The sequence below is a fragment of the Electrophorus electricus genome, chromosome 3 (genome assembly GCF_013358815.1).
Source record: "Electrophorus electricus isolate fEleEle1 chromosome 3, fEleEle1.pri, whole genome shotgun sequence".
NCBI classification, from domain to species: Eukaryota; Metazoa; Chordata; class Actinopteri; order Gymnotiformes; family Gymnotidae; genus Electrophorus; species Electrophorus electricus.
Window position 1 is genome coordinate 16,574,423 of NC_049537.1, and position 24,973 is coordinate 16,599,395.

The window sequence follows — 24,973 nt, forward strand, 5'->3', positions numbered from 1 at the left end:
ATCACACACACACACACACACACACACACACACACACACACACACACACACACACACACACACACACACACACACACACACACACACACACACACACACACATAGCCCAGGTCTACAGGGTTGAGGTTGTATCCACTTGCCCTGACCCTAGATGTTAAGGAAACACACACACAGCTTGGCTGCCTAGTGTGTGTGAACAGGAGGGGACCGACAAGCCATCAGTCAGTCTGGACTTCCTCAATGCACACACGCACATGTGTACACACCCGCACCCACACAACACTGCTCCCCTGCACCAGATTGCCTGTCACCCAAGGTGATTAATGATGGGACTTGTGAATGAGGGAGAGAGAGAAATAGGGAGCGAGAGAGTGAGAAAGAGAGGTGAAGAGAAAGAAAAAGTGAGCAAAGAAGAACTAGGAGAAATTAGAAATTATTCTCCAGATTGCTTCCTGCTGGCCAGAGCTCCTCATCTAGACTTTTCTTCATGCTTCCTTCCTGTCTTCTCACTCCCACACTCAATCTACTCTGCCTCTGTCATCCATCGCTTTATCTCAAGGTTTTTTCTCACATCTCTTCTCCTGCCACTCTAACACTCCAATATCATGCTTATAAAGCTCTAGAACCCTTAAATAAAAGCTCGGCACACTGCAATCGAGATCAAAGCCTTTTGTCACTACAGATCAGGGCTTGACATGAAGGCAGTTGAATGTGATAAAATGTGGCTGTAAATGTTAATGAGATCTTTGTCTAACTCCTTCGCCTTCCTCTATTGCTATTCTCCTTTATCCATCTCTTTCTCTCTCTCTCTCTCTCGCTCTCCCCAACAGCCCCCCCGCCAGAGAGAAGTGGGAGTACTTGGCTCTTGAGCTAATCCACTCTGAAAATGTCTTTGTCACATCTGCTTTGTCTCAGGATTCCAAGCCCAGTCACACAATTGCACGATGCCATTTAACAGCCTACTGGTGTCGTCTCTCATTGAAAATGCGGTCTACACAATTACAGCCAGCATGTGTTGATCTGTTTGTGTCTATGTGTGTGTGCTTATTGTGCATGCAAGGATGTGGAAGAGTGCATACTTTCGAATGTCTGTATTACTGTGTGTGTGTGTGTGTGTGTGTGTGTGTGTGTGTGTGTGTGTGTGTGTGTGTGTGTGTGTGTGTGTGTGTGAAAGCTTTTGTGATCTCTTGTCAATCCTAATGTTTCTTTCCAGTAATATGGACGTTTTGGGCTGATTCTGAGTATCCAGCTCAGCTTTTTTAGCTGAGGTGAGTACACACAGATATCTGCGGCTCCCAGATAAAAGGGAGGTAGAGCCTGACCCAGAGCACCGGCCTCTCTTTGCAACACTTTTTGTTTTATTATGCTTCACCTTTAAGAGCAGGTCAAGGACTGTTTACTGCGGCTGTGAGGTGGCACAGATCCAGAAAGATACAAACAAACTGAGAGACAAGTGGAGAGACACAGTGAGGAGAGAAGTGAGGAGAGAAGTGCGGAGAGAGCGGTACCTGCAGTGAGCTACTATAGGCCCGCCATCTGGAGGATTTAGGAACTTGACTTGCCGGACGAAGCCGAGAAGCCCGGTGGCATAGCAGGGCACGCCGTGATCAGGCCAACTGGTGAAGTGGAACTGTCGGATCTCCCGGATCTCATGATGCCCTTTCTATGACATTGAATGCAAACATTAATTTATTGCTAAAATAGTGGTTGGATTCAAGACTGGATGAGTGGAAGAATGGGTGATTAGTCATCCCTTTTCATAGCCCTGTCACTAGAGTTGGAAGTAACAGTGACAAGAAATCTTTCCCTCCCTGGGCCTCACAACCTCTGAAATAGCCCTGATAAACCTTTCCCCAGGCCTCCTATGTGGCTGGTGATGACTCGCACTCTCATTTCCATACTACTAACTACCCTCGACTACCTTTAATGAACTGTTGAACATGCGCATGTCTGTGTGAAGTGCCTGCCTGTTTGTTTTATTTCCGTTCAGGATCAGAACTGGCAGCTCTTTGGTTCTAACCACTTGCCATGAGCAGGTGCACTTGAGGGTGCAGTGCCTTTTTCCTGGGCGATTAGAGCTCTTTCACAGCACACGGCAGGCTCTAAAAGTGTGATCCTTTTCCTCGCACCTCCACTCCTCCGCACTAATGCTGAGTTAAGCTTTTAATTATGATTTGGGCCTGGGCAGAGCGTAATCCATGCCTGGAGGTGCTAATGCCACTTAGTGCAGACCCACGTATTGGCTTAATACACTGTGTGTATGCACACACGTGTGTTCCTGTGTGGTGTAGTAACTGAGCTTCTATAGTAGGTGGGAAGCACGTAAACAAAAGTCTCCTAAGCACCTGAAGATGTCAAAAAACTGTGGGTTATATCATATTTTTAGGATGAAACTTAAACACACATAAGCATGAACACCCATGCATGCATACATGCAGAAAAACACAATAATACTATTCAGTCTGCAGCAGTTAGCTAATCTCTCTCTGACCCATAATTTATTCTCCCTCTATAGTCTTCAATTAAAACCAGCATGATGCACTGCACTTTTGAAATTTAAACTGTGCGAGCAAGAGGTCCAAATACTCAGTAAACATGCAGCAAAATGAGACAAGTATGGGAGCAGAACAACGGAGCTCGTTTTCCTTTACCCTGTGTCCCATCCCCAACTCACAGACAAAGAAAAGATGTTTAAAAAGACAGCCGCCTCATGAGACAGATGGATTGAGTGCTTTGTGCAACTTGCTGACGGCATGCTGTTCCCTACTCAAGGCTTACTGCTTCTAAAAGCTTCCGAAGGACTAATTTCTCCATCTATCAAAGCTCCCCTCGCCTTCTACATCTGTTCGGCACAGATTACAGCGCTCAAAAATGAAACGCCACCCGCCGTCACCTGCGGCCCGCCGCGTTTGCTCGTGTTTTGCCTTCGCTGCAATTTCTTATTATTTTTTTAAAAAGGAGAGTTCCCAGGCTGGCGTTGAGCTGTCTCCAAACTTGCCACTTTACGGTGAAATAGGCAGACTGTGAATTATATGAAAAGCATAAGGTAGAATTCAGCACAGAGACGGGGGATGAAAAGAACACAGCCCCGAATGGATGACTGGGGTCCGCACCTTTTGGACAGTGAAGGTGCGGATGACGTATTCAGCAAGAGGTTCTGTCTCAACCAGGGTCACTTTGATGTCACCATATACCTCGGTCTCATCAGGCCAGTAGCGAACGCACTTCACCTATGTGGAAACACACGCATGGAGGAACATGCACGCACACACACACACACACACACACACACACACACACACACACACACCCACACACACACATAAAATATGAACCGCTATTAGCGAGGTTCTGCCACAGTTTCTCATATATTGCATGCTATTTTGTTATATGCAGTACAAACACTTTCATTAAACATTTCTTAAAATAAAACTAAGCCAACTCAATCTTTGCAGTATCTCAGTATTGCTCATTTTCATAACACTGACTACACTCATTCAAAAAAAGCCATTTTTATACACAAATGTTATCAAATAAGCTGTTGCTGATGACATTTGGAAATACAAAAGCTCTCTGATGAGTGAATGGGCCACCTGTCAGAAACACTGTTATCTCTGAATTAACACGCAGAGTGGGCAAGGCACGCTTGAGCGGAACACAACACACAAGGCTTTTATGCGTACCGCCGGAGCAGATAGCTCAAGCTGGGAACAGTGTCTCGTTTACACAGCAAATAAGTCTGTGGCTGAAAGTATCAGTTTACTGGAGTCTAATTTAATAATGATATACTTAATCATTAATAAATTTATGAGCAAACTGCACAAAATATGTTTTATGTGGTCTGCAATTATTTGTAGGCATGTAGCGATATATACCCTAAGATTTACATTTGAAGTTTACGTATCTCTGAAAAACATACCCTGCCCACTTCCACGAGGTTGGTTACCATGACAATGCTGGCAGAGTTCTCTTGCCAAATCATCCTCCAGAAATCCCTTACCGTCTCCTGCATAGGGCCTATTGGAGGAGAGAAGGGACAAATTTAGCACCATATCAAGCCATCTCCATCCTGTAAACACCCACGATCAATTAGATGGAAAGCTTAACAATTATGTCAAGGCTTCGGGTTGTAGCATTAACACTGCTTCTGTAGCATAATCTAGGATTGAGTGTTGCCATCAAATTGATCCTCCTTGTGTAAAAATGGTTACAAGGTATTTTGTGCTTCTGTTACACCTGCTTTAATTACCTTGTGTAGCAATGTAATGCCTCGGCCTGTGATAACCCTACAAGACAAATAAAAGAACAAATTAGCCATGCTGCACTTGCACTACAAGAAAAGAATTGGGAAGTGTCCCAACCTGAATACCTGGACAGTCAAACATGCCAGTTCATTTTGTATGCAACTGTTTGAAAGCATCGAGTTATGTGAATGACATTGCATCATGACTTGTGCATGTGACTTGTAGTAGCATCTAATTGTCACCTGTTGTAACATTTATGTGTGTTTGGGTTACTGAGAAACACATTAATGATAACTCTTACTTGGCACCCTTATACTAGAGAGCTTTGAACACACTGATCAATATTACGACTAGAAACCCCCTGCACACCATTAAATAGACCCAGTAATTGTTTTATTCGTGGGAATGACACCAAGTAACATGTTTATAGATCTAGTGATGAAAGTCACTATTACATCTACAGCGAACCCAATGTGATAAAATCACAACGATTTGCCACCACTGTGATATTGATAATAATCATTATGAACCAGAATGAGCCACAATCATACTGACAGTGTCAATATAGTGGTTAGATCATGGGGTAGAATAGTTTTATGCAGAAGAAATACAGGAATAGTGAATATAGTGTATTAGTAAGAAAGGTTTACAAATCTGCGGTTGACTGTTCAACGACAATCAAGTTGTGATAATGACCAGAGAACAGAGTAGCCTGATCCACTGGTGCAGTCACTTCCAAAGCACACATCTGTAAGTGAGGCACTGGAGAAAGAGCGCGAAAGAGAAAGCAAAGGGGGAAAAGTATGTGTACATCTGTCTCTGACTGTAAATTTCAGTAGAGAACTGAGAAATTAATAAAAACTGCCATACTATCCTAGCTGGGCCTGTCATGGTACGGCCCGTCCTCCCAAACAATGGAGAGTGCTCCTGGAAAACTTTGGGGGGGCCCTGGGTGTAGTTCATGGGCAGAGTACGGAGTGCTACAGGTCCCCGACAGACTATAAGAACTGGTACGAGGAAGACCACTATCCAGGTCTGGACTCTGCAGGCTCCTATTACCCTTACTGGGACCTTACTGGGACAGCTATGGGGAGTATGAAGGGAGGGCTATACCGACTTCAGTTTCTGATCGGAGTATACCGATGACAGCTTCCGATCGGACTTGGAGGACTTGATCAGGTGGAGAATCTGGTGATGGAGGTGGAGGAGGTCATCCATAGGGATTCTCCCTTGGTGATGGACACCGTGTCGGCGGATTCCGAGAGTGAAGGGCCTCCGATATCCAAGGTACCACCTGAGGCTCCGCCCAAGAGGCACCGTTCCGGAACAAGCAGGCTGCCAGTGGGGCTTGCAAGGAGGTGTCGTCATCCGATGAGGACACTCCCTCTGCGAATACTCACAGCCCCAGAGCTCAAGCGTATACGCCTAAGCCTTGTAAAGGCAAGAAGGCAGTGTCACCAGTGCCTGCTCCCAAAACAGACAAACCAGCTGGTGTGCCTCCGGATATACGTGTGCATGCGCTGAAGCAGGACCAGCCGCCACCACACAAACCAGCGAAGGAGGATCCCATCCAGCCGGGGAGGACTCCAACCCAGCCAATGACAGGAGGACTGACTGGGGCCCCTGCTACCTTCCCCAGACTGTTTAATACTTCTTTACATAGGCCTGTTCATGTACCTGTCCCAATCACCGTACCTATCCCTGAATCAATTACTATGCCAGTTGCTTTGTCCCCCTTTGTGTCAGTGCCTGTGCTCTTCAGTGTGTCTGTCCCTGTGTCTGTTGTCATCCTGGTCCCTGTCTTCCTGTCCTCTGTCCTGCTCATGCTGGCCCTTGTTAGGTTGCTTGGTCCTCCGGCCTCGCCATTTGGCCCGATAGACTGGCACACCAGGAGTCGTGCCGTTGGGGAGGGGCTGTATCACGGTACGGCCCCTCCTCCACAACGTCTCCCTGTGTGTGTGTGTGTGTGTGTGTATGTGTGTGTGTGTGTTTGTTCCTCTGTATGGCCACGTCCTCCCTGTGTTTCACACCTGCTCCTTGTTGTGTATCATTAGTGTGCATGTATATAAGTTTCGTGTTTAAGTGTAAATGTTGTGGATGTTTGACCGTGATAGCCTGTGAGCTACATTGTCATTGGTGTGTAATAATAAACATATGTTCTGTGTTCCACAACTTGACCCGCATCCTGCTCTGCCTCCTCAGCATAGCAAGTCCACTATTCAATCATTTACATAAAGAACTGCATGGAGTTCACTAATGTGTGACAGCATGACATTAGGCTAATTTGATTAATTTCACAAAATGAGGGCAAATATCAACACATAAGAAACCTAAGCATGGTTTTGCTTAGCTTTTCCTAGAAACATTAGACAACCTAGCAATACATACCAAAGCGTGAGGACTGCATTTGGCCAAGACACTGTAGTTGTGGCAAGTTGGCAGTATGCTTGTGCAGATTGTGTTTATTTGAACTAATCCAAGAATCACAATCCATAAAGGCACTCAGAATAAAAAAGAAAAACAACAACAACAAAACAAAAAAAGTTCAGAGAGTGGAGATAGAAACTAATGAGGTGCCCCTAAAAAATATATGTGGATGCTCAATAAGAAGTGGTGCCAAGGTCATAGAGGACCAATCAGCAGAGCAGGAGACTAGGTGGAGTCTCCAGAGTGGCTGGAGGACACTGTGCAGCACAGTGCTCAAATTAAAAGGTCATATCAAGTTACTTAATGTGCTGCAGTAATACACATCTTCCACTGAACCTTATAATATGAAAAGTGGGATCTATTGACTCTAGAAGCAGTGAGCTTATTCCCTTTTCTTTGTTGCATTTTTCATGGAATTCCTACCAAACGCAGCTTTAAAAGTACTATCTTCTAACTTGACTACACAGTTGCAAGTGCTGCTTTCGAAATAGCCTACTACATACTATTCGTGTACTGATTGTGCCATAAATAAGTATGCTGTATGTCTCAACCAAAATGTATTTTTCCAGTATGTAAAAGATACCCGAATGATGTACTATTCTGGCCAAATATCCAGTATGTGACCAAAGCTATCTTCGTAGTGTACTGACTCCTGCCTGCAATGGTGGTGGGAAATCTTTTGCAAGTGGGTGGAACCTTCATATGTTCACATGAACTCTTAGTATGGCCAGCATTTGTCACCTCATGGTTACTACAATGCATACTACTACAGGGTTCAGTATGCAGTATACAGTGTGCCATAAGTTATTTCAAACATAGCCAATGTATGTGCAATGCTATGCTCCTTAATGTCCATGTGGATTTGTGTTTGTTTCACCTCATGTTAGTGTGTCTCCATGTGCCCTTTGTTTACTTCCCTGTTCCCACTTGTTGCCACGTCCCCCACCCATTAGAGATGTTCCCTGCATTCTTCTGTGTCCTTTCCTTATCAGTGTGTATATAAATACCCAACTGTTTATTATGACCTTCATTGGTTATTGTAACCAGTGTGACTCATTTTATAAATATATTTTTAGCATGCTATATGGCAGGATTTTAGCTTTTAAGAACCTTTTGAATAAAATATCCTTAAAAAATATTACACCTCACTCGTTTACACTCTTGTGCTTAAATAGTGCTGGGTACCAGGTTCATTTAACTCATCACCACAGTTAAAAATCAGACAGCTAGGTTCTAATAGTATATTGTGTATGTAATATAGACCACATGGGATTAGAATTTCAGTCATTTACATAGTATTCTGTACATAAGATACTCACATCTATGTAGTTGGCATTGATGTAATCTGAGTGGGGGTCTCCATCCAACAGTTGCAGCCTCACCCGTGTGTGATCATCTGTGGGGTCAAATATTCCCAGAAGAGCCAGTCTAAAGTTACACTTACACTTTACAGGGCAGCACACAGTGATAAACCCAGGAAATGGAAGAACTGACTCCTCAAACCATGTGTCAGGGAAGAAATACTCTTAGGGTAGGAGGGAAGATTAGGCATTGTAAGATGTTATTTTTTCTAAAAACCAATCAAACTGGTTATCTTCAATCCATTTCCTTCAGGTAAAATAGGAAAGCCGTAGTTAAAGATTCACAATGTATAATATAATCCTTCGGTCCTGAATACATAAAAAAGTATGTCAGACTGAATTAAAACTTTCCTTAAGTGTTTTTGCTACCTAAAAGACTTTAGAAAGTCTATCTTGTGTTTCATAAAGCCTTGAGCAATGTTGTAATTTCTGGTTAGGCCTGAGAGAAAGGTTTCAGTTCCTGGTTCAGTTACTTTTAATACATAATAGACAACTCTGGTCGAATCCAAAAGAAATATGATCCCTGATTAGTATTAAAGTAGTGGGATGCTTCATGAGATGAGACACGGGATGAGGACAGAAATGGGGCCCTCCTCCACAGCCATCTTGCCACAAGCAATCATCACCAACAGCAGAACACTGGAATGAACCTCTAGCAGCTAAGTGTTTGAATTGCTCTGGTTGCAGTCATCTTCGCTTAACGAAAGCACATTTGGCATGCCAACCATTAGCATGGGGCACCTGGAGTTCTTTCCAGCCCCAAGGGTGCAGTGTCTCTTTCTGGTAATTATAGAAGATCTTCAGGAGAGGGCAGGGAGAAGGAGAGAGAGGAGAGGGTGATGAGAGGTTGGGTAAAAGGATAAGTCTGACACTTGCTCCGCACACAAGCGTGGCAGTTCACTTTGATCGCGGCAAGAATGCAAATGGGGTGTCGAGGCACGTCAACCCCCAGTCGTTTTACGCTCTGTGGCAGCAGGCAACTCTGCCTCATCTTTCTCCCTCTCTCCCACACCTACCTACTCATATACATAGAACCATACACCCACACACACTTTTTTCCTCTTCAAAAACACACAAACACTGTCCTTCATTTGAGAGATCTCTCTGAATCTCTCTCTGTCGCTCTCTCTCAGTTCATTCCAATGTACTTGTCCAGATTCTCATCTGTCTGCTGTCCTTGGTGCCGTGAAAGGGAAGAGTGAGTGAATCGAGTGGAGAAAAGAGAGAATGAAAGAGGAAACGGAAGAGACACAAGTAATTAAACACCATCAAAGCCAGCCGTTGCAGCAAAATGCACAGTAGTGCACTCCTCCCCATAGAAAAGGCCAAAAAAACAGGGATCTGGGCTGAGACTTGCTTCACTGTGATCATTCTCCATCAGTAAGCCTGTGACAGTTCTTATGTACCATCTAGGACAGAGGTGCTCAAATCCAGGGGAATCTATTGCACTGCAGGCTTGAGTTCAGCTCCAACTCTAATCTAATGTGCACGATCCAGTTAATCAAGGCCTTTAGTAGTATCTGAATATTACATCCAGGTGTATTGGACATAAACCCATCACGATGGTAAATCCCCAGGGCCTGAGTTGATGTGAGTCAGGTTTGGCAGTGCTGTGGCCATGCTATGTCCCCAGACGGATATCCCTGCTCTAAAGGAAGCAGAATAATCTGGGAATCTTGAGAGATCAAAAATGCTGAGACTGGCCTGTCCTCAGCATGCAGTTTATTATTTCCAATACTATTCTCGAAACGACACAATTATCAAGGCCTGCCAGATTTAGATTGGTTTTACTAGGACAAACCCAATGCAGTGTTAAAGCAACAGATAAATGACAACAGGATGTAAACATGCTAAAGAGAAAAGCAGAGCAATTAATAAGTATGAGTGACAAAAGAAGGATAGATGGGTGGTTAAATTCCTGGATGGATGGATTCCTGGATAGATAGATTCCTGGATGGAAGTATTCTTGGATGGATGCATTCCTGAAAGGATGAATTCCTGGATGGATGGATTCCTGGAGAGCTCTTTGTTTCACTAGCCACAATGTTAAAGGAAGTGCTTCTAATACCTAGCATCTAATTTTTAAAAAACATAAAGCTGTAATAAAATGTTAACATCAACATAAAAAGAGGACACACTTAGCCATCAAGATGTTTAAAAAACAAATGCTTTAATTTACAGCCAAGCCAGAGCCCCCTCCCCAAGACGATTAATCACTGCAACACAGTGGCCATCTTACTGACCTAATAAACAGTTACACCACACTGTCAGCAACTTGCCATGCATTTTACACCTAAATAGCTTATTAAATCCCATTTTAGAGGGAAATGTGCTGTCAGATTCACCAAGTGCTGTTGCATACTGTTTGTGGCATGACAGAGAAGCATTTCAGGAGTTAATCCAGTTTAATCCTGTTCCATCCCCTTGAAGATTAGCCATTTTGTCCCTAAAGACTACCTGAGAGAAGCAGAGTGACTCTTCAGAGCTACCAGAAGTGTTTGAGGCTTGACATTCTTCTGATTCGATGTGTCTCATTTTAATCTGAATGGGATTAGTCTCTGGGAGTTCATCTGCAGTGCACTCAAAAAAAAAAAAAAGTGAACAGTTGAAGTAGAAGTTGGTTTGTGGTACAAGAGGGTCCTATGGGCCAATTCAGTGCACAGTTGAATATCAGATTATTGTTTTGTATTAACTGTTCTCCATTTCATGTGTGACAGTAATGGAATTATCTGTGTTAGTAAAGGCCACTAACTACCATAGATCTCTCACCAGTGTCTCACTGAATGCAAAACACAACATTAGACATAATCTGGTATGAAATAACTGCAACTCAGCATGGTCAGGCTATACTGACAACTATGAGAACTCAGGAGCTCAATCACCATTATACTGATTGGATAAATCGGCATGCTAGTGCTATAATAAAACCTGTCCAATAAAGTGAGATCCAGGACACAAAATGATCAAAAATGATCATCCCTGTGGGGACCTGCCATAAGCATTAGAAAACTAGCCACCAGACTGTTCCAGCTTCAGTCATGCTGAATGAACCATGAAATGCTTTGCTGATTTTATTCATTTTCATAGTAGTATATTGTTCTGTTCATTAGACTGCACTGCTTGGATGCCTATCATATAATTTTGTCATTTGCTTTGTTGCATATAGGAGAAGTCTGTATATGGGAACTGTCTGCCCAGTGATCCATTACATCATACATTTACGTACAAACAGTTATGATTTTAGCCATCCTATTGCAAATAAGGGAGAGCATATTGCAAATCCCTTTCTCTTGAATTAATGAAATGATTTGGTGAACTTGATAAAATGAATGAAGGATGAGTTGGATTCCACTCCTGTGAACCAAACCGTGCACTTGCCTCCCTGCCTAATGAAGCATTATAGGTTCCAGATATGGTGTTTGGATCTCACTATGGACAGAATCAAGCCTATGTCATGTAAACAGATAAGGTGCATAGTGTAAGAACTCTATAGTGTAAGAATATGTCTGATAGATGATAAATTCTACTGCTTAGATTAAAATATGACTGATGTTCAATTTGTCCACTCATTTGCATTTGTGAAACAAATGAAATATATCACATAAGCTTAGTCCAGGGTGTTAAGATACTACACTGGGCTAAGAATAATAAAGGAAGGAAACACAGGTTGCTGAAGATGGAGTCAGAATGCTAATAGTCAAGCTTTGGTCAATACGTCAGTGGGAGATTTTTTTTTATTATCATTAACTTCAGGGGAACCTCTGAAGATTCTAAAACTACGTGAGCGGAATAGATGTCAGTTAGTGCTTAAAAGGTTTGCAGAGAGAGGCTGCTTATACAAACACCACACACACACACACACATACACACACTCACACACACACACACACACACACACACACACACACACACACACACACACACCACACACACATACACATGCAGGCACACACAACTGAAAGAGGCAGATACACTTCAAAAGTTCAATCCTTAAGCTCTTCCCAATGAAGATGAACAGCCTTACCTTGCCTACTCTGACCTCACATGCATAAGACAACGGATATGCTAATATGCCAGAATGATTGGCAGCTAGGGGAATGAACTGGGGTGTATTGTTTTCGCAGCAGGAGCTAGCTTGTATTCTATGGTGGTCAATGAGCAGTTCAGGGCTATTGGTTTCACTGGGAGAGAAATTGCATCATGCACTGTGCATCACCTTACCCACCATGGTAAAGTGGAGCAATTGTGCCAAGAAAGTTGCTATTCAGCTGAGGGTTTACTAACAACTGCACACATGACTCTGCATACGCATGCAGGAATCCTTGGACTATCTCCTGTAAAATAGATACATCTAAAAATCAAGCCATTAGTTCTCCAGTTCTCATATTCAGAGGTAAGCCTCCCTATAGGCAAATATGGCTTGCTCTGTTTAAAATGCTGAACCATGATTACCACGTGCCTCAGACAACAACAAAGAGGATAAGAAAAGGATAAACGATTTTTTTTTTTTGCACTCTGCTAAACTTTCTTGGATTCTGACTTTCTTTCATCAGCTCTTTCTCTCCTCTCCTTTCTCTGTCTCACTGGCACTTTGTCGCTGTATGTTCCTTTTTTATTTGTGCTGTCGACCCCATCCTCCCAACCTTCTGTTCACTGTCTAGCCTACACACACCATAGTCCCCGCAATGCTATCATCCCACTGCCAGTGGAGCGTGCAGACTGGCTTCCAACCTCTCTTGCAATCAAACCTAAACAAACCGAGCAACATACATCTGTCCAAGCGGTCTCTCAGCCAATCAAGGGGGCTTTGTTACCCGCTCCCTGTTGCTGTGCTCACCGAGATAACAGACTGAATCCCCCCTACATATACACATATGCCTAATTGCAAAATAAACTTACAAGGGACCTTTCTAGGCAAGGTATGAAAAATGACAGGCTGTGAAGAACAGAGGGAGAATGAGAAAAAGAGATTTTTTTTTTGGATAGTTAGTGTGGGTAGAACTGCTGTGTGTTCACTTTGCTCCCTCCCCCTCTCTCTCTCTCTCTCTCTCTCTCTCTCTCTCTCTCTCCCCCTCTCCCTGGCTCCCACTCTCCCATCTCTGTGATATGTAAATGTTTGCCAATAACACTGTTTATTTTGGGTGTGCGGTCTCCTGAATTATAGATGACCATATGGAGGATTTATGCTTGACACGGCCTGCTCCAGCGTACTGCAGGAAGCAGCATGATGGGACAGGTGCCTCTAATCGAAACCGCTCACCATTTTACCTCTCTTATAAATTGTCAGAGGTAATCACAGAATGCATCAGTGTTTTGCACACGCACACACACATGCACGCATGCAGGTGTGTTGTTCTGGCTCGCGATCCCCACTCTGCACTGATAACTTTGAATATATAACCAAGCAAAACAAAATAGATGGCAGTGCAGAGAGATTAAGAGAAATGACTGATAATTTAGTTATTCATAGTATTCATGACATGGTAGCTGCAGTGGCTCGGGTTTCCACCATCACTTTTGGTTCTGATAACACTCTAACACAGTGGACAAGAATAACATACAGGCTACTTAGATACAATACCTAAGACTTCACATTGAAATGACAAGTCTTACCTAGTTTTTCTAACCTGTACAGGAATGTGAAGGAAACATATATAGATATATCTGGTCACCTGGGTCATTTTTTTTAATCTCAAGTTAAAGCACAACCATTTTAATTCTTTAAAGGATCTGCATTGTATTGCTTTTACAAGTTCTGAACACTGAGGACGACAAAAACCTCTGCTGCATACATTTTCCATATGTATTGTGTTCTTTATCTCTGACTAAAGAACATTATACTGCTCATTGGTGATGGCCCTTGGGAACTCTCATTAAATAAACTTAACACACTTCTTTCATTTTAAGCAATTTTGTATGAAAATGAACTTTTACTCCACCATACAGTAAGATGGACAGTTGTCATTTCCCATATTTATAATGAAGGAGGTTTAATGATAGGAAATTCATCATAATACCAATTGGAAATCAATGAGTGACAAGCTATTTCATTTGGCCCAGTGTTTCAAGTCTTTTGGCCTTAAGAATGTCTTAGTAGTTACAGAAAAACCTTTAATAAAAGCAAAAATAATATCTTCACATATAACAGTTTGCACTCCTAACAAAAGCAGTTATTCTACTAACCCTAGTAATTAGAGCAAATATAAATATGTAGCTTTATTCATATGGTAATACATTTAATTACAGATTTGAAGTCCAAATATAATTGAATAGTGAAACCATTTTGTTGTTTTGACTCCAATTGTTGTTTTGACTCCAAACTCCACCTCCAAACTCATGCACATTCAAGTTGAAATAATGAAATAATAAAAATGAGAAAAAATGAAATAATGAAAAATAGCTTTTTTCATGCAAATAAATGTCATTCAACATAAATGAAACTGTCACATTTAGTACTTGGCTGCAAATGCTTTTCAATTTAGTTGTATAGTATTCATGACAAGGTAGCTTCAATCCACAACTGCCCAAAGCATGTGAAGCAAAGAAACTTGCAACATTGGTATTTTTTTCTCATAATCCTCCATCAGGCCTTTAATTTATTCTAATTAATCCTAATATTGTTTTTTGTGAATGCATGTGGTTGTTTTTTGACTTCTCAGTTTAACCATGAACACATGAAACCATGAAAACATTTTTACACTGTACGCTCAGTAATCAACTCTGGTGTATAATCTAATCCTGAGATGAAGGTACTTACCAACTGTTCTAGTAACATTGAGGAAAACATTTGCATAAAGACAAATTTCCACTACTAGTTTTAATTACCATTAGTAACAAAGTTCTTAATTGACACTTAAGTAATATTCAATTATTGCTTAAGTGCTGGTCACTAAAGATGTGTATACATGCTGTCAGAGCAAGTCAAAAATAAACCAAATGTGTATTATCTTATTTCTTAGAGTCACCTAGTGTTTTACAGTTACTGGTCTACAGGGGAAAAAAGTTTCTAAACAAGCACTTTTATGTTTTTTCGGTACTCACAAGCAATGATGTTGCCATAGCGATTCTTGTTCCGGTTCTCATCTTTCTTGGCTGTTTCCCATGGGGCTGTCTGTCCTTCTGCCAGGCCCTAAAATCACATCAAATATAGTCACAACAACATGGTCTCTCTCAATCTCAATCACACACATGCACGCGCACACACACACACACACACACACCCACACGCATATATCTACCACCTTAAAACCTTGTTAAATTGCATCCACTCAGTGCACTTGCTTAAATCAAACCACTTCAATATAGGATATATTCAAATGTGAATACATAGCATTCTTTAAAGCAACCTGTGGATCACAAGTAGCAGTAAGTAGTAATGCTTTGCATTGTATGGGAAGATGTGTTTTTGGTCGGGTGTATACTAATCTGATTCTTCTCATAGGCAGGTGTGTTTGTCTTGCCAGTCAGGCTGCATGTTCAATTATAGCCACAAACGGTATAAAGTCACGTTTGTCTCTCCAACCCAAGCCAACCCATTTACTGTGACAGAAAAAAAATGTGCCACACAATAACTCAGACCATCTAGGAACATAAGAGAGACTTTATGGATAAAACTATATGGCTTCTATAGCAAAGAATATGTCTGAAATGAACTAGGGGAATGGGAGTGTCATATCTTAAGTCAAGATACTTTAAGATACTAAGTCAGTCAAAGTTTGGTTTTTGGACAAAAAAACCTTTCATTTTATGACAGAGGTTTGGGCAGTTGAAAGCTCGAAAAGAAAGACATTTTTAAAAAGAGAATAGATGGGGGAAAAGCCAATAACAATAAATGACAGATCACATCTATGCTTACAGGCAGTACCATGTGACTTGTGAAGGCTCTTCTTTTGTACAAAGTGTTTCTTTGTTTGTAATCAAACTGTCACAATGCCTGGGGGATGATTATAAAAACATGTCCTAAAGAAATAAAAAAAGGAAAACTTTCAAATCCAACAGTTCTTGACTATAGAAAAAAATGAAAATAGAAAATATTAAAGTAAGGCAACAGTTAATAACGGTTGTTGGATTTTTTTTGGAGCTCCCTCTCTTTTATGATGGCTATGTCTAAATGTTGTGAATACATCTTAAATTTAGACTTCTGGCAATGCGAAAATGCTTGTATGCAGAGAACCATGGCAGTGGGATGAGCTGTCCTACATGAGGAATGTCAGTTCTGAAAGACAGGGACTAATCAAAACAAAGACAGGGTTTTAAACAGATTCATACGCATTTGGCAACTTGTTCTCCGGACGCACAACTGGCAACCCATTCATAAGCACACCTAGTACAACTTATCTTTAACAGCACTCAAACAAAATTGTTGACTCTCTTTTAATAAGTGGCCTAATAAATCTGACATATCTCAGAAAGGACAGGCTCAAGCTTCATATTTTAATGTCCAATACTATTAAGAAATTAATTGCTTAGAACAACGTAATCTCTCTATCTTTGCTTTGCACACACATACACATACAGACACACAAATACACCCACAAACACACAAAGCTCTAGAGTACCCTTTTATTTAACCCTTTCGTTTAGTAACTAATAAACCCTCCCTAAGCCAAAAGCTTTCTGTAGATTCATGCATATAAGTATTTTGGACCATTCCTTGGTTAAAAAAACAAAACAAAACTTGAATAGAACAGACTGATGCCTTGATAACCTGCAGCTGAATACCCTAATACAAATGTATTGATCATACTTGCTATTTTTGTCCATATTATACAGATCTAATTTCTCTGACAGCAAGCTTCCCAGAGCCTCTGGCATCTAAGCAGCCAAACCAATAATATTCCTCCAACATGCTTCACAGTTGGGATGAACCTATTTTGTGTTTTGTTTTCTCCAAATATAACATTGCTTTTTTTTACCAAAAAATTCTAATTTCTCTCATTTGTTCACAAAACATTCTTCCTGTAGCTTTCTCTGTGGTCATTTTTCATGAACGCTACTTTTGATCAGTGTCTATTTTATGATGTTAGATGCTTGAATACAGGCAGTATCATGTCTAAGATATGTTTGTAGATCCTAAGAGGCAACCTAGGGTTATTTATCACTTGTTTGAGAATTCTACAGCAAACTCTTGCACTGATCTTTAAAGGATTCATACTCTATCACACTCCTTCAAAGAAGATGAATAATGATACTGAATGCGAGAACTATCTGCTGAAATTAACCTGATGGTAGACAATAACTTTCTCCTGATGTCCTTTGAAATCCCTTTTGGTCAGGCCATATCACACTTATCAGGTCATACTGCTTCCTGTTGTATATACTGTATATACTGTATAGACTTCTGTCATGTAAAGTAGGTTATGTAATGTATATGAGGGTTTTTTGTGGGGTTTTTTTGGAAAGACAGAATCAACAATGTCTTTGATTCTTTAAGGTATTTTTTCTTACTTTAAAGAACTTCAAAATGTATTTAGCTTGTTATATAAGACTTCATTTATTACTTACATGTATGCCATATTATATTTTAGGACAATTTTTGCACAAATCCAGATAATTCCAAAGGGCTCACAAACTTTTTACTCAGTTGTTTTCTGCTAACCAGACCAGAATTCAAGGTTCTCAAAGCAATTCGTAACTGAGACTTCTTAGTGTTGTTTAACTTCTGCCTTCAGTAAACCTAGGAGACTCTGATATTATCATATTCTAATCACAAATTCATTAATTATACCACGGTACTGTCAGATTTGATGTGCAACGAGAAGATGAAGACATATCCACATACATCTAAGTCAGCGGCATCGAGAGAAGCGGCATCGGGCAAAGCCATTTCATCACTTCACTCTGAATTTGAGTGCCAGATGGAACTAGCCAGATATGGATCTGTGAGCTCTAGATCTCTCATGTCTTATGAACTGTCCAGTGTGTTCAGTGTCATCTATACACCAGGCCATTTTAAGACGCACTCTCATCTACACTGAAGAGATTCTACATGTGGTAAATAGGATCTGGCAACTACGTGAAGCAGTCATCGACCTCAGCAGTCTGCAATGAATTTCCTGCCCATGTCTTTTTCAGGATCTGGCAACCCTTTCAATTAAACAATTATGCTTAAATAACCCAATTAGTAAAAGAGACTGAGGGGGAGGGATGAGCAGCTGGGATTATACACAGAGATCTATACCTCCCGGTAAAAAATTTAACATGTGTGGGTGTATGTGGGGTGTTCCCAAAGAAAACAAAACACCCTTAATGGAACCGCTTTCATCTGGAACACAGCCCCTTTTTTGAAGCTATTAATACTCTTTTAGAAGAGAGAAACAAACACAGAGAAAACACTCCCACTCGTCTCCACGGAAAAATGCAGCAGCATGCTAGTTTGTGCGTATGTGTGTTATAACTCCAAGTGTGGGAGGTGGTGTGTCTCTGGACACTGAAAGCAGAAGGGCTTCTGAGGCCCTTCTTCCCCCACAAAATCAGGGTCTTCATCAACATTGTCATCATCATCATCATCATCATTATCATTATCACCATCATTACTAAAAATTCAGTTCTCAAGGAGTTTCTTTGATTTCCTTTAGTAGAAAAGGGCCCTAATAAATCCTGATTTCATCGATTAAAAAAGGACTGAGCTCAAGGGATTCTACCAAAATCATCTGAATATGACTTTATGACCTACCATAATATTACCAAACGCAGGTATGCATTATGCTAGTTAGCATCTCATTTTAAGTGCATAAATATATAAGGCTGAAATTTTGAATAATGTTGCAATGGTAGCTAAGATATGGGGATTGAGAAGGGGTGAGTTGTGTCTCTATTCGATGTCAATCAGTCATTTCTCTCTCTCTCTCTCTCTCTCTCTCTCTCTCTCTCTCTCTCTCTCTGTCTATGTCTGTCTGTCTGGCTCCCTCTCACTCTCACACAAACATCAGTATGAGATCACTGAGTTGATTATGCTGATGGTAGTAACACACACACAGGTGTCTGTGATCCTCCTCTCAGCCATATCTCTGCCATCTTTTTACCCCCTCCTTCCGACTCTTACACACATACACCCACACACCCATTTATGAACATCTACTACTATTACTATAAATCACACACACACACACACACACACACACACACACACACACACACACACACACACACACACACAGGCTAGCTTGCATAGGCATGTGTTCAGGACCTCGTCAAGTCACTACTCCTGTCTCTCTTATCTCAAAGCCTCCCTAGTACCACACACACGCCGGTGCATGAATGGCAACCTTTTAATAGAACATGAAATGCTTGAATCCCATTTCAAACATACTCCCTCTATCAAAGCGCCGTGAAGCAACGTGGCATTCATCCCAAATAATCCTGTCAGAAGCCTGCAGCCAACACATACAATTCAGCGTAAATATACCGAGTGTCCCCTATTCATCATATGAAAGGGAAATACAACTTTTATATTCATAAGTATGCAGAGAAGCCGCCAATAATGCTGCTGACTTCATTTGCAGAGGGACGGGAGGAATGGCGAGACAAATCAGGTTAGAAGAGTGCGGCGATAACAAAAAGGCAATATAAAAACATCCGCATGATGTATGTGCCTTTAAACCCGCACCATGGCACAGTCAAAGCAGGGGAAGCCATGAACAGTTGGTAGTACACTTCAGGTTTCCTGCCAAGCCCAGACAGCCTGTGGGGCTGATAGAAGGCCACCATGGCTCATTTCAAATTCAGCCCTTAAAGGGAACACACAGACAGCAGGCCAGATGAGGCACTCCTGAAACTTCATTGGTGGAGCTAAAAGAAGAGTTAGGAGGAATGTCTGCAAGAATGAAACAATTGATGCTAAAAAAGAAGAAAAAGGAATAATGTCTGAATGTGAACAGAAATCTTGAGAAATAAGTATAGTTAAAACACTCTTCTAACAACAGCTGCATCAGATCAGAAACAGCGGGCATCCTCCAGAGTCTGCAGACGAATCCATCCCACGCAAGCACAGTCCTCTGACCTTGGATCCTCCATACTCACGCTGTAATGCAAAAACATGACCTTGGATGTGGAATGTCTCAGCTGCAGCCAGAGTTGGAAGAAAGAAGTGGAGAATAAAAAAGCTTTCTGCCTTGCTTCTCCTTTTAAATGACAAAAGACAAACGTCCTTTGGGCGAGATGACCTTTATTAATATGAATATGCAAAAGAAGCCTTTGTTTGTATTATCAATAGAGGCAAAAAACATGGTTTTCAGCTCACGTGTGTTGACTAGAAAGGTATTTGCATAGCAATGAATGGCAAAACATCAGCTGGCATTGGACAAGAACACTGGAAATAACATAAACCATAACTGAAGGGAGACTCCAACACAAGCACAAGAGTTTGGGCGTTGGTTCAAGGGTGAGACATAATTAGTCATGTTCTCAAGAGAATTAAATGCTACCGATGCATGTGGATTTTGCAGGAGTTACTTGATCCATGGTTAAATGGCCTTATTTCTACAAAATACCAGTGTACAGTATTTGCACCAGTGTTGTGATTTGCCTTATAATTACCTGACCTGTTTTATCTCTCCATATCTTAAAAAATTTTATATCTTTAGTAATTCTCTCTCAAAAATAATTCAATAAACATACCACAGACAGGGGAAAAAATTGAATTTGTGCTGGGTGTTTTAATACATTTAAAATATTTATATATTTATATTTTGGGTTGTTTGTTTTTAGATTAGTCCCATAAATATTTCATAAATAAATCAAGGCACATTTAATACTGATACAAGAGACAAGAATAGATTTAAGTGGACAGCTTTCATTCCAAAACAAACTGAAAAATTTGCCCAAATATATTGAAGACAATATTGAAGACAATATCAGTGGACTGACAATGGAAATTATGAAACCACAGCAAATTAATCAATGGGGATGTAGTCCAGTCACATTCAGTTTAGTGCATATTAAAAAAAACAACAACAACTTCTACATGCTCTTCTCGAATGTTAATCCAATGCAAAACCAACCCGATTAACCTTTTCTTCATCACATCCTGCCCCAACTGTGTCAGTGTTAGTCCCACGTAGAGGCAGATCTTACCTCATACTCCTCTTTAAACCCATAGCCCTGGCCACACTTCATCTGGGTGATGTGCTGGAGGAGATCAGCCACACGTATCGCTGGCTGGAACTGGCCTGCTTGGTACGACATCTCCACCGACTCACAGCCCCCATATGGGTATGTCTGGATGGTTAGAGAAGGCTGGGACATCTCACTGTGACTACCATCTGCAGATGCAAAAGTGGACAGAAAAACATTCATCTGTAACCAGAACTAAGAACCTGGAACTCGCCTGGGAAAAGAAGATCATCTGAGATCTTCCATCAGAAGGCTCTTTTTGTTCTTGACTTGTGGTTCCACAGATCATTCACAGTTGACCACAGCACAGGGCAGCTGACATCAGCAAACACACATCTGTAGCCATCTTCAGCAACCAAACTTCAGCAAACACACATCTGTAGCTGTGCATTTCACACTGCAGAATTCTTCATGGTAAGTGCCCCACAGTGCGAAGGAAAACCCTTTACATGCCTGGTTGCGTGCACTGCTGCCACAGTCAAACACCTGCAGTTCTGGGGTGCTGCTTCTGCTTAAGGCTAATCATCTGCTCAAAACATGAACTAGGGTAGATTTAGTGCAAAGATTTATTCTGTGTTAGTAAGTGCATATAAACCTGCATTTCTAATATATGCATAGTATAATATATTTATCTTAATCAATGAATTATATATTTTTTTAGAATCTAGCAAAATGGTTATATGTTTTGCTGCTTGTTTAATTACTGAAATATGTGGAGCAGAGCTATTTTGTTGTAGACTAGCATTTCAGTGCCTCCTACGGGAATACAGCTTAACAGTTGAAAATATCTGAAGAATTTTGATGTCTCCAACCAAGAATAAAATATTTGGTTAGAATCCAGACCTGAGGAATACAATAGCTTTGTCTGCCCTGATGTGAAACTCAACAGACAACTCTGAAGCTGGGAAAGTGATTCACAAGACTTCAGTTGAGAGTGTTGCTAGACAACCATTGCCAGCCCCATTTCAACTCAACTGAACCAGACACTTGGTCAAACTCCAGTGTAAATGGGGAAAATAGGTGCACCATAGAAAGACACTGAAAGTCACTATCCTAATTTACGCTTCCATAATCACATATATCATTATGACTTAATCAATAAACTTGTACAAACATCACCAGACATTATGAACTATCCTAGTCCTAGGTTTAAAAAGACATTGATATTACCGGTAGGGAACCAGCTGTATAGTGTATATATTAGCCTGTCTTGATTGTTAATTTGCATGAAAACCCTAATTAGCATATAGCATCTTGACAAGGGTCTATTGGATTTGCGAACTTTCTGTCAACATTCTTTCTCATTACTCATGTTTGTCATTTCCCACAGCTTCATTTTCTCATAATTATAAAGGAAGGGGAGGTAGGGTGTGTTGAGAGAACACACACGTTTCTCCCTATGCATCATCAATTTAGATTGTGCTGTGTAGTGGAGTTCTGTGGAGTTCTTACTATTTCACTTCATGTTTGCTTCTACTAGCAAAGAGATAGGAGGAACTTTAGGGCAAGAGGGTCACTAGACACGAGTCCAGGTGGAGGTAGACTCCAGAGTGCCTCTCCATCTACTGTCCCCCTCTTTTCCTTATACGCATACCTTCTCACCCTATCAGTTCTTCCTTAATTCATTACACACACTTTTTTTTGGGAGGGGGCAGGGTACAATTGTCTCGGTAGCAGGAGGCAAATCTCAAAGTCATAGCACAGGAGGCATATCATGTTGGAAAAATGGCTTCTCTATGCAGGTAGCTCACAGAAATATCGAGCTTCCAGGCCAACAAAGAAGGTCAATTACGCATTTAGCGACAAGATGGATTTACGCAGTACCAAAAGTCCTCAAGGCACACACTGAAGTTATCTTCAGACTAATCATCTGATTTATTGACCTGAAGAAGACTTTTCCAGGCTCTGATGCATGTAGTTCTGGCAGCAGGCCTGTCGATCTTTTTAGGTCCTAGTTATATTTTGATGTATTGCTGTATAATTACAAAACCAACACTTTAAAGTTTCTCAGGTCATAAGGACTAGGTGATCTATATGAATGCATGTCAAATATTATGTAAGATGATATATATACCTGTATATTAATAACTTTCACAGTAAATTTGTTTTCCACCCCACTGTCTACTCAGACATCAAAAGATTAATCATTTGTACCCACTGGCTGTTTTCATGAATGACTGTGTCACAAATAATGAGTGGAATTAGCTATAGAAGGAAAGTAAAACTATTTCACTGTAATATAATTAAACCTCCAATTGAATCACTATTTTTGCTTTACTGTTTGACTCAGGTCTACCCACTCTCTTTCTGGAATCACTGACTAAGCAGACTGTCTTTGAATTGCAAGATATATCTTGTTTATGGGCCAGCCATTTTGCATTGTATACACATTATTTTTAAATGTACATTAAAATTAACTATCTGCCACCAGGACTTTATTTCAAATCCCTCAGAAACAGGCAAATAAATGCTGATAACTTATAAAGTGATTTTTATTTTGACTTAAACTGACAAGCATGATTGAAATTTGGCTAGAGTTAAAACATATTTTAAATAGTGGAAAAACCAACTCTGCTTCGAAAATGTGTCAGATCCAGCACTGGCATTAACAAGTTAAAGACAACTTTCCACAGTAACACAAAGTCAAATTGCACTGCCAAGCTGAATTATCGACGTTTGCTGCCTATAACATGCATTGAGAGAACCCTGTATAATCATGTCACAAGTGTAGAAAGAATAAATAAAAATGGAGGAAAAGGAGATTGTATATTATGAAAAATGGAAGCCAGAGAGAAAGAGAGTGTCCTGAGGGTTAGCTAAGGGTGCTAGGGACAAATGTGTCAAAAAAAAGTCTTAAATTAAAATGTTCTGCTCATAGGGATAATTTTCTAATTTCGCTGCTGTGCCATTCTATAAAAGCCCCCTTCATTTTGAGCGCGACTTGTGTATAAGCGTTGCATGATGTGCGTTCTAATGATTACCGCTAAAATCGCATTAAGCTCAATTATCAGTGCAGTTACATTATTGCAAAACAATGTAGCGACTTGCCATTAACAATAATTATCCCACAAGCTAAAAAACAGACGGCATCTCTTTGAGTGCGGACAAGATAATGACATTTTAAATTGCTTTCAAATGTGCTGTGTTGCAGTGGCTAAATATAACTTTTAAAGATCCTTTAGAGAAGCTTTATGTAGACATATATGCCTTGGGATAATGAAATTGTGAGATTTTCCCTGCATTTGTAGTAGAAAAACTTAAAATCTCACTTTTTAAAATCCCTTGGCAAGTTACCATGGCTTTCTCCATATTTTGTAATGCAATAATTCTTTAAATGAGTTATTAATTGAAGGAGTCATTGAAGGTTATTCTTTAATAAACTATATCGATACACTGAGCCAACATAATCAGGTTTGCTGCTTGGTAACATTAAGTGAATTAATGTGAGGTGATATGAGTATATATATAAAATTGTCCATTGACATAATAAGCATGCTCAGTCTTGGTTAAAAGTGCTGCTTTTTAATAAAAATAAAATCTGGCAAAGATAAGGTTGGACTAGAAGTAAAGTGTTTCTATGAAACTCCTCTTTGCCTTTGGTAGTGCACACTAAAATGAGGCCAAGCAGTCCCATGGTGGGTTATCTCCTTCCAGGCAGTGGAAAGCTCTTTACCCATGTAACTCTCTCTCTCTGGCTCTCTTTCTCTATATATATGTATTTATTTCCCAGTCTTTCAACATCAGTGATCATCATATAGTAAGAATCAGTTGATGGACAAATTGTCATTCTTGAGTTAAAGTTTTTGCTACCCTTCTGGTTGAAGCAGC

General features: G+C 40.7%; 1 protein-coding gene across 9 annotated transcripts in view; it reads right to left on the reverse strand.

The window, feature by feature from the left end:
• ptprt (protein tyrosine phosphatase receptor type T) overlaps positions 1–24,973 on the reverse strand; it is a 199,331-nt gene that overhangs the window by 14,369 nt on the left and 159,989 nt on the right. For 6 of the 9 annotated variants that reach the window (XM_035524514.1, XM_035524513.1, XM_035524511.1 and 3 more), the window contains 7 exons: positions 21,107–21,294; positions 15,074–15,161; positions 7,991–8,076; positions 4,250–4,286; positions 3,920–4,017; positions 3,114–3,230; positions 1,509–1,663 (listed from right to left, as the gene is read on the reverse strand). In XM_035524514.1, coding sequence (XP_035380407.1) covers positions 1,509–1,663; positions 3,114–3,230; positions 3,920–4,017; positions 4,250–4,286; positions 7,991–8,076; positions 15,074–15,161; positions 21,107–21,294 — 769 coding nt within the window. The remainder of the gene's footprint in view (positions 1–1,508; positions 1,664–3,113; positions 3,231–3,919; positions 4,018–4,249; positions 4,287–7,990; positions 8,077–15,073; positions 15,162–21,106; positions 21,295–24,973) is intronic. The other 3 variants (XM_035524516.1, XM_035524517.1, XM_035524510.1) reach the window with 1 other exon arrangement.